At 35.6% G+C, this 9945-nt stretch overlaps 1 protein-coding gene across 1 annotated transcript in view; it reads right to left on the reverse strand.

Moving 5' to 3' along the window:
- LOC106469340 (outer dense fiber protein 3-B-like) overlaps window positions 1-8564 on the reverse strand; it is a 17790-nt gene extending 9226 nt beyond the window's left edge. The window contains exons 1-2 of the mRNA XM_022397834.1: window positions 8458-8564; window positions 1612-1735 (exon numbers count right to left, since the gene is read on the reverse strand). Coding sequence (XP_022253542.1) covers window positions 1612-1735; window positions 8458-8469 — 136 coding nt within the window. The 5' untranslated portion in view covers window positions 8470-8564. The remainder of the gene's footprint in view (window positions 1-1611; window positions 1736-8457) is intronic.
- Between the last annotated feature and the right edge of the window lie 1381 nt (window positions 8565-9945).

A 9945-nucleotide genomic window follows, 5' to 3' on the forward strand; every position in this document is an offset into this window, starting at 1 on the left:
CCTCGAACTGAAACTTGCTCCGGAGTGGCGGCGGCGCCGTGGTGGCCAGGTGAAAACTTGACTGTCATCGGTAAAAGCAGACGCAGAATCCACGGGCTTGCGGGTTGTACATGGCCAACGAAGATGGAACCGTGATTGGATTTCTATTTGTGTTGACCTGGCCTCGGACCGACGTTCTTGGATCGCAATGACTCGTGACGTTCATGAAGCTGGCATATTACAAGTTTAGGTTGACGGTGACATAAATTAGTAACAACATCAGTAACAGATAACTTAAGACTATTTGACACTGGGATTTTTGTAGAATATTTGAGACTGTAGCTGGAAGAAGCATTTTATATTTTTATTTGTTTATTTCTTTCCGGAAATTCGCGCAATGCTACTCACGTGGTATCTATATTAGTAGTCACTAATTTCGAACTGATAAGACTAGAGGGAAGGCAGCTAGTCAACATCACCCAACGGTGTGGTTGACTAGTCTTCAAAATATAATGTAAAAAAACAGTATTTTATAACTTTCGATATTAAGTATGTTTGTTTTATTAAGTCAGTTCAATACAGAACGAGTACTGAATACTTTTATCTCAGCACAAACTTTGTGTGACTTTATAACTTAAAAATAACTTCCAGAAATGTGCGCAAATACTTTCAAATTAACCATAACGGAACAAAGTAATTATCCCCGTCCCACCAAACATGCTCGCCCTTTCAGCCGTGGGGGCGTTATACAGTGACGGTCAATCCCACTATTCGTTGGTAAAAGAGTAGCCCAAAAGTTGGCGGTGGGTGGTGATGACTAGCTGCCTTCCCTCTAGTCTTACACTGCTAAATTAGGGACGGCTAGCGCAGATAGCCCTCGTGTAGCTTTGCGCAAAATTAAAAAAAAAACAACAAACAAACAAAGTAATTCTCTACGCAATACTTATATATAGATATTAATATTTTATTATTTTACAATAATGGTAGAAATAATACACTTATCCGTCTGACGTAAGTACAATAATCTCTGCAAAATTGAAGAAGGTAATGTTAGAAAGATGATTTTCAATATGGTGTAGAAAATGCCTAAGATGGCAAGGCAAAATTTGGTGTTGAGTAAGCACTATGTCTGTTAATACATCACCAAAACTGATAATAAAGGCAATCCTTTCATTATTTATTGGTGATATACAGATTACAATCAAAATCGTGTCAAATAAAATTTTAATTACACTTTACTTGTTCTAAGTAAATTAAATATCGATGAGGCCTTTCGCTCAATACCAGAGGTCTTCATTGAACGAAACGCTTCATCGGTTGTGGCGTAACGTGAATAAAGTGTATTTGAAATGTTATTATACACTCGTATAAATCGAAACTCTGATTGGTCTAGAAAAGAATGAAGCAGTTTAAGTTATTATAAATCTGATAGTGACGTAAAATACATGTATTAATTCAGTGCTAAAAATTTTCCGGTTTTTGTCATCAAAATGTTTTTCGTTCGTTTGCACCATCGTGTTATAAGCCGCAACCTCAAGTCCCTAGGACTAATCTTTTAGTTGTACGTGTAATCCAAAGATGCGCGATTTTGTAATTTGCATATCAAGTAGACTTTTTTAAAACACGTCTTACCAAACGTAGATGGCAATGAAATTGAGGCCGGGCCAGGACCTTTATGTTCCGCTGCTATTGGTCCACGTCGTTTAGTAGGAGTCCATGGACGCTGTTGAACGTAGTAGCCGGTAGGAGAATTACTCTACATGTCGGGAGAAAAAAAAAAATCAAGACTTTTATTACTCTTCGGAGTTTTGATAAACAAATGATTTTCAACATGTTGGGTTGACTTCTTCACTTTGTTGTTGAGCGCAAGGCTGAAAAATGGGCTCTTTGTGCTGTGCCCACAAGTATCGAAAACCATTTTTAGCGTTCACCTTAAAACAATTAAATTTTAACAGCAGCGTCTCGGTCTTAGGCCTATATCAGAAAGTTGTTTAACTGCCATGTATAGGGTTAGGTAAACACACAAACACGGATGTAGACGTCGCAAAACAATAAACCAAATTCAAACGCAGTTGTTATAATTTACTTCTGATCAAAGCAAACTATCGACAAAAATCAGAACTTATAATCATGTTTATCTCATTCTGTAGTTTCTAGTTGTACCGTCCTGTTAACATGTTTATCTCAGATGCTGAGTTCCTCTGGAATTAAACTATCGCCATTTAATTGTTTTTCATTGGTCGCTAGACGTTGTAAGGATGACCTTATAAAGTTGTGCCTAAACTGGTGTCCCGGTTGTCAAGGGTATCGTTGTTTGTACCTAAAGAAAAAAAAAGTTTCTTTTAGACTAAGTTATTATCTAGTCTTTCTTTTATGTAACAATTTTAGTTAGAATATCCAATTTATATAACATATTTAGTTTTATTATTTTTCGTGTTTTGTTGTTGTTGTTATGATGGTTAATGTGTATTGTTAGCATAATATATCTCATAAATTTTCTAAGCTGGCTGACCCTCGTTACATATTATTGGGATTACGGCCGAAAATATCGCTAACAGCGAGGATACCAATTGGTGAATCTTTTTATTTGTAAATAAAAACTGTATATTAAGTTATTTACGTTCATTATTGGATTAATTTTTAGTTTCTTGTTGTACCGTCCAAACATGTTTAACTCATTCTGTACACGACGGTACAATAAACTACAGAATGAGTTAAACATGTTTACAGGACGGTACAATAAACTACAGAATGAGATGAACATGTTTACAGGACGGTACAACAAGAAACTACAGAATGAGATGAACATGTTTACAGGACGGTACAACAAAAAACTACAGAAGAGGCTAGACCTGGAATTAAACACTTGAGAGCTTTATGCTTTGCACTTAAGTGAATTCTTCCCATGAACACAGGTAAACCAAAGGCTAGAGTGTGTGAATTGTGTAATAAAAAGTTTTTGAAGAAGACCTAACAGTACTTAATCCAATGTCTATCTAAAAACACAGTTTTGTTGGGTTATGGGCGAGAACAACGCGATAGGCCTCGTCGGTACTAGATGTGGCAGATGTTGTGTGATTGACATATAACATACTTTTATTTTATTCTACTCATAAATTCGTGCCTCTCAGTGGCTCAGCGGTAAGTCTGAAGGCGTATACGCTAAAAATCGGATTTCGATATCCGTGGTATGCACAGCACGGATAGCCCATTGTGCTTAACAACAAACAAACAAACAAACATAAGTTATTAGTATGCACACGTTTGTATATGAACAATCACAAAAATAAAATTCTTGTTCACAGGAGATCGAAATAACAGTTCACGTCTCTGATTTCACTGAAACAGATGTTACGACATCGGGGGTCACGTGACGCTAGTATCACGCCACAATCTTCTCGAACGTTCACGTCCCTTCCTGAAATATCGGGAGTTTACTAGATCTCGGTATTCTTTTATATATAAGACGGTCACAACGTGACGGCAATAATGTATTGAGTTATTGAACTGCGGACAGAGAGAATATTGTTGGGCATGTGAGACGTTCGTTGTGAGTTTTAGCGTTTGTTATACCGCGACTGTTGAAATTAAGTGTATCGCAAAGTTGTATTCAGAAAGAACAAACCAGTTTTATTTAAGAAAGGACTTGTATCGGTCAAGTTTCTTCGGGAAGAAATTATACGGAAAATTAACTAACGAACGGAGGCGTAACACAGAAAATCAATATTCCCACACTATTGGACGAAGAATTGTACTCAACTGATACAAGAGACCATGACAGACATTTTAAACATATTTCGTTTAATTCTATATTCGTGTTTATGTATTTATAACCAGTTAGTTATATCCACAAGTTAGGAGAAGTTTAATAAGGTAAGCGACGTGTATACGTAATAAAAATCTCTGCCAATCACGCGAGTTGATTTCCGCCCCGATGTCGCTTTCTTTTGATAGAAATCTTAATCAAACAGATAACTGATAATAAAGGCATAAACAAAATATGAAGGGATGGTTATTAAGTAGCACACGATGTCCTCACCCGGTAAAGAAATGAGGGAACATCTTTATATTTTCATTTTGCTTGTTATTTCTCTCTGAATAATTATTTATATATATATATATATATAGAAAGATAGTAGTTATTTGTAAAAGTACAAAAATAAATAATTACTGTTAATTAGTTTTATTGGGCTACAAATTAATTTAAACAATTAGTGCACACACGTAATTCAGTAGTCCCCTACTGGCTTAGCAGTAAGCTTGGATGAAGGTTCATGATACTAAAACCCAGGAGTTCGATTCTCCGCGTGGTCACATTGGGTAGCTTTATACTTCAACCAAAAATGTTATTATTATTGACAGACTCTTACGTTCCCGAATTTCTTTTCTTCTCCACCTTTATCTTGTTATCCGTAAATTTGATAACACTGGGAGTCTGGATAATTGGGAGAAGAGAGCCATGTTAAAATATAAAATAATAAAAATGGGCGTGTTACAAAAAGATAATGTCATTGTCACGTGCGAATGTATTTCGACCTGAGACAGAAAATCGACGAGGTATTACTATTTTTATCTTTGCAACGATTGGCCTACTCGGATGGGGTGTTCCTATGGTAACAACAAAACTGAACTTGTCATATATATAGTAAAATTGTACTAATGCCGTTCTAATGAATGTTATTTAAAGTTTTATCAAGTTATCTCCCCTTTTCGTTTTCTTCTAATCACTGTATTTTGAATATTTTTTAACAAATCTATTTATTTAATTTTAACATATTTTCAGTTAAGTCACAATAATAAACTTTTTTGGCAAGATTTACTATGCTTACTTGTTTGTTTCAAGATTTTCGCGCAAAGCCACAAAAAGGGCTATCTGTGCATAGTCATTTCTAATTTTGAACTGGTAAGACTTGAGGGAAGGCAGCTAGCTAGTCACTCACCGCCAACTGTGGGGTTACTCTTGTCCCACCGAATAGTTGGATTTTAACGTCACCTACGACCTATGTGGAGCACAGTTTTTTTCAAAAAAGGGTTGCGAATCATAAACCCTGTGAATCAGTCCGAGCACACTAACCATTAAGTCAAGCCCTGCAATGAACCGCTATATTTTTACTACTTCACAATTAGAGAAACATAAAAACAACAACTATTAGGCCTAACTGATCGCTACAAAATAAAAACGAAAACAAGAAATATATGAAGTTTAATTTTAGGATTTTTTTTTCACGTGGGTCAAAGCCCAATAATATAAACTAGGGCGAAGCTCAGTATATTAAAGTTTAATATATGTATTGATAACGCTGTATACACCTATCAAAAGCCCTCGTACCGGGCTGAAAATAAATAGAATGGGCTCGGTTATATGACACGATGTAAACGTAGTTATTTCGTTAGTAGACTAAGCACGTGTATTTCGAACTTACAATTTTCTGACACAGAAACATGCGCTTTAGGTGATCAAATGGCACCGATTTAGGGTTAACATTAGCCTAGACTTTGATGAAATCGTAAGATCGTTGTCGATAATTTTGTTCGGGTTTGTTTGTTTGTAATTAAACACAAAGCTACACAATGGGCTACCTGTGATCTTTCCACCACGGGTATCGAAACCCGGATTCTAGCGTTGGAAGTCCGCAGACATACCGCTGTGCCATTGAGGGGCACTTTGTTCTGGACTAAATTCGCTATGTGCAGGCTTTTGGGTTTGGTTTGCTATGAATTTCGCGCAAAGCTACACGCTAATTTAGAAGTGTAAGACTAGAGGAAAGGCAGCTAGTCATCACCACCCACCGCCAACTCTTGGGCTACTCTTTTACCCACGAATAGTGGGATTGACCGTCACATTATAATGCCTCCACGGTTGAAAGAGCGATCATGTTTGGTGGGAGGGGGGATTCGAACCGTGACCCGCAGATTGCGAGTCAAGCGTCCTAACCACCTGGCCAAGACTTTTCGAGAAAAAGAAGAGAAAAATCAACTTTGCAACATAATATTAATGACGTATATTTTTCTTTTGATATTCCATTCTCATCTTGAAATATTAAAATAGTTTTAGATAACAAACAATTAAAAAAAAACTAACATAAGATACGTGCTCTAAATTAACCTGCAGTAGAACGCGTAGTAACAAATTAGCAGTAAGTCTGAAGGCTTATAACACTAAATACTAGGATTCGATACCTGTGGTGGTCATAGCACAGATTGCCCATTGTGTAGCTTTGTGCTTAACTACGAACAACCAAACTCTAAGGCGACAAATTACATCTATTTTACTTGAAATTGTCGTAAATAGTATAAATATTTGAAATTAGGTTTGTGCATTAATTAAGGTTGTAGTACCCAGTATACAGTGAAAATGTGATTTCTGTCCCGTAGCACCGCTTTAATAAAAATCGTTTGAAGAGACCTCGCCACCGAACAGTGGGTTCCTGGACATCGTCTAGAGTCTAGACATTCAATAACCCCATGCCCAGAAAGTGGCTTTCTGGACATCGTTTAGAGTCTGGACTTTCAATACCCCACGCTCGGACAGTGGCTTTCTGGACATCGTTTAGAATCTGGTCTTTCAATACCCCACGCCCGGACAGTGGCTTTCTGGACATCGTTTAGAGTCTGGACTTTCAATACCCCCTCAACCGGACAGTGGCTTTCTGGATATCGTCTAGAGTCTAGACTTTCAATACCCCCACGCCCGTACAGTGGGTTCCTGGACATCGTCGAGAGTCTAGACATTCAATACCCCATGCCCGGACCGTGGCTTTCTGGACATCGTCTAGAGTCTAGACTTTCAATACCCCTGACCTGAGGACCATGGCTTTTTGGACATCGTCCAACGCAGGACTAGACATTAATTTTGGATTGAATTTCGCTAAGCCTACTTGTTACGTTAAAAAAACACACTAAAACGTCAAAGATTAATGAAATGTTTGCATTTTTCTAAGACTTCGTTTTTATATCTATAATAAAAATTGACTTCTAATAATACAACAGGAAAGTAATTAAAAGATAAATCCAAAAGTTTCATGTCCTTATCACCATCCTTCATTACAGTGGCTCAACATCCATCCCTTCAATGGCTCAGCGGTAATTCTGTAAGCTTATAACGCTAAAAACCAGATTTCGATTCCAGAAGTAGGCACAGCATCGATAGCCTATCATGTAGCTTTCTGCATAATAGTAATATTGAATAACAAAAACCTACCTAAAAACATTTCCCGAACATCTTTCAGTGGAAGACTAACATACCCTTACCTACCAAACATTTCCCGAACATCTTTCAGTGGAAGACTAACATACCCTTACCTACCAAACATTTACCCGAACATCTTTCAGTGGAAGACTAACATACCCTTACCTACCAAACATTTCCCGAACATCTATCAGTAGGAAGACTAACATAGCCTTACTTACCAAACATTTCCCGAACATCTTTCAGTGGAAGACTAACATACCCTTACCTACCAAACATTTCCCGAACATCTTTCTGTAGAAGACTAACATACCCTTACCTACCAAACATTTCCCGAACATCTATCAGTAGAAGACTAACATACCCTTACCTACCAAACATTACCCGAACATCTTTCAGTAGAAGACTAACATACCCTTACCTACCAAACATTTCCCGAACATCTTTCAGTGGAAGACTAACATACCTTTACCTACCAAACATTTCCCAAACATCTATCAGTAGAAGACTAACATAGCCTTACCTACCAAACATTTCCCAAACATCTTTCAGTGGAAGACTAACACGTCATCTGGGAGAATATTTTAATAATGTTTCACAAAAAATAGTAAACAATTTTATTATTTTTATTTATACAATTTAATGTTTTTACTATATAAATATAATATAGAAATACATTTTTTTCGAGGGGTAATAACTCTTTGTATTATTCGTGGACCTGCATTAAGAAAAATAAACATTTCTTACATCTTTTTTTATAGCTCAACCAGTAATCCTTTTTGGATCTATGTTTTACAATGTTTATAAATGAAGTTAAACATTGTATTTCAAACTTTAAGGGCCGGGAGTAATCTAGTGGCCAGCGTACAGAGCTGCACGTCGTTAGGTCCCAGGTTCGTGCCGCTGTATGTCACCCAATACGTTTTGTTCTCCCAGCTGTGGAGGGAGTGTTATAACTGTATATGGTTAAGAATAGATACATGTTACGCTGCTGACTGCCTTCCTTCTGTCAGAACTTTGGGGTCTCTGACCTGACCGTTTATCTCGTGTGTCCGTAAGGATTGAATAATTCGAGTACCAGTACTAATTCAAACTAGGAACTATTGCAGAAAATAAACGACAAACTGTAATGCAGTGTGAAGATTGATTAAGTATCTTCACAAAAAAAAAGGTTAAAATGTCGTGTTTTTAATCTACTAAGCCTAGGTTTAACTAATTTTCTAATACTATTATAACAAGAAAGAAAAGTGGAAAATAAGAAAAAAACAACAACAACAACAGGAGCTTACCTTAATAACCATTTCCAATTAGTAGCACGAGAACACAAACCACTCAAGACGAACTGACTGAACTATGTACAGTCTGCACGAGGAATTCGTTAGCTCTCCACCCACCAGTCATAACTTCTATGTTTTCTGATTGGTCGCTGAAAAAAAGGAAAAAAACTAGAGGTTTCTATGCAGATGACGTCACATTAGTATATCGACTAATCGAGTCAAATGACTTTGGAAATATTAAGACGTCATCACGTGCCTTTGTCAGCGGCTTAACAAGGAAGTACAGTAAATAATGTCATTTATGGTGCGTGTCGATGGAAAAAAAATCAATCTCAAAATACTAAGATCACATGTTAGATACACTACAGTTTCATCGGAAAAAGTGACCAGGTTATGTAAATTAAGGACTTAAAAACAGGTTAGCTTGTTGATTAGCATCAGATACGCGGACTTGTATAACCAGACAACACTTTACTATTGAATTTGTAGAAGTTAAATGTTGATTATTTTTGTGTGATAATAACAAAGAAAAACCATTAAAAGTCAATCTTGTAAAGTCAGAAACGTTGGAGCACGTGAGAGTAGACTAAGTTAAAATTTAAACATATGAAGTTACAAAAATAATGGTAAGAACCGATTAGAACCGCGAGTTTCTCTTGACGGATGTAATATTTTATGTACATATACGATAATGTTACATGATCAACAAATGTTGTTGTATTTGTTATAATGTTGGTATGTAGTTATAAGATAATGTTACATGATTAACAAATGTTGTTATATTTGTTATAATGTTGGTATGTGCGTATAAGATAATGTTACATGATTAACAGATGTTGTTGTATTTGTTATAATGTTAGTATGTATATATCAGATAATGTTACATGATTAACAGATGTTGTTGTATTTGTTATAATGTTGGTATGTGTGTATAAGATAATGTTACATGATTAACAGATGTTGTTGTATTTGTTATAATGTTGGTATGTGTGTATAAGATAATGTTACATGATTAACAGATGGTGTTGTATTTGATTATAATGTTGGTATGTAGTTATAAGATAATGTTACATGATTAACAGATGTTGTTGTATTTGTTATAATGTTGGTATGTGTGTATAAGATAATGTTACATGATTAACATATGTTGTTATATTTGTTATAATGTTGGTATGTGTGTATAAGATAATGTTACATGATTAACAGATGTTATTGTATTTGTTATAATGTTGGTATGTATATATAAGATAATGTTACATGATTAACAGATGGTGTTATATTTGTTATAATGTTGGTATGTGTATATAAGATAATGTTACATGATTAACATATGTTGTTATATTTGTTATAATGTTGGTATGTGTGTATAAGATAATGTTACATGATTAACAAATGTTGTTATATTTGTTATAATGTTGGTATGTGTATATAAGATAATGTTACATGATTAACATATGTTGTTATATTTGTTATAATGTTGGTATGTATATATCAGATAAT

Source organism: Limulus polyphemus, unplaced genomic scaffold, assembly GCF_000517525.1.
Source record: "Limulus polyphemus unplaced genomic scaffold, Limulus_polyphemus-2.1.2 Scaffold3431, whole genome shotgun sequence".
NCBI lineage: Eukaryota > Metazoa > Arthropoda > Merostomata > Xiphosura > Limulidae > Limulus > Limulus polyphemus.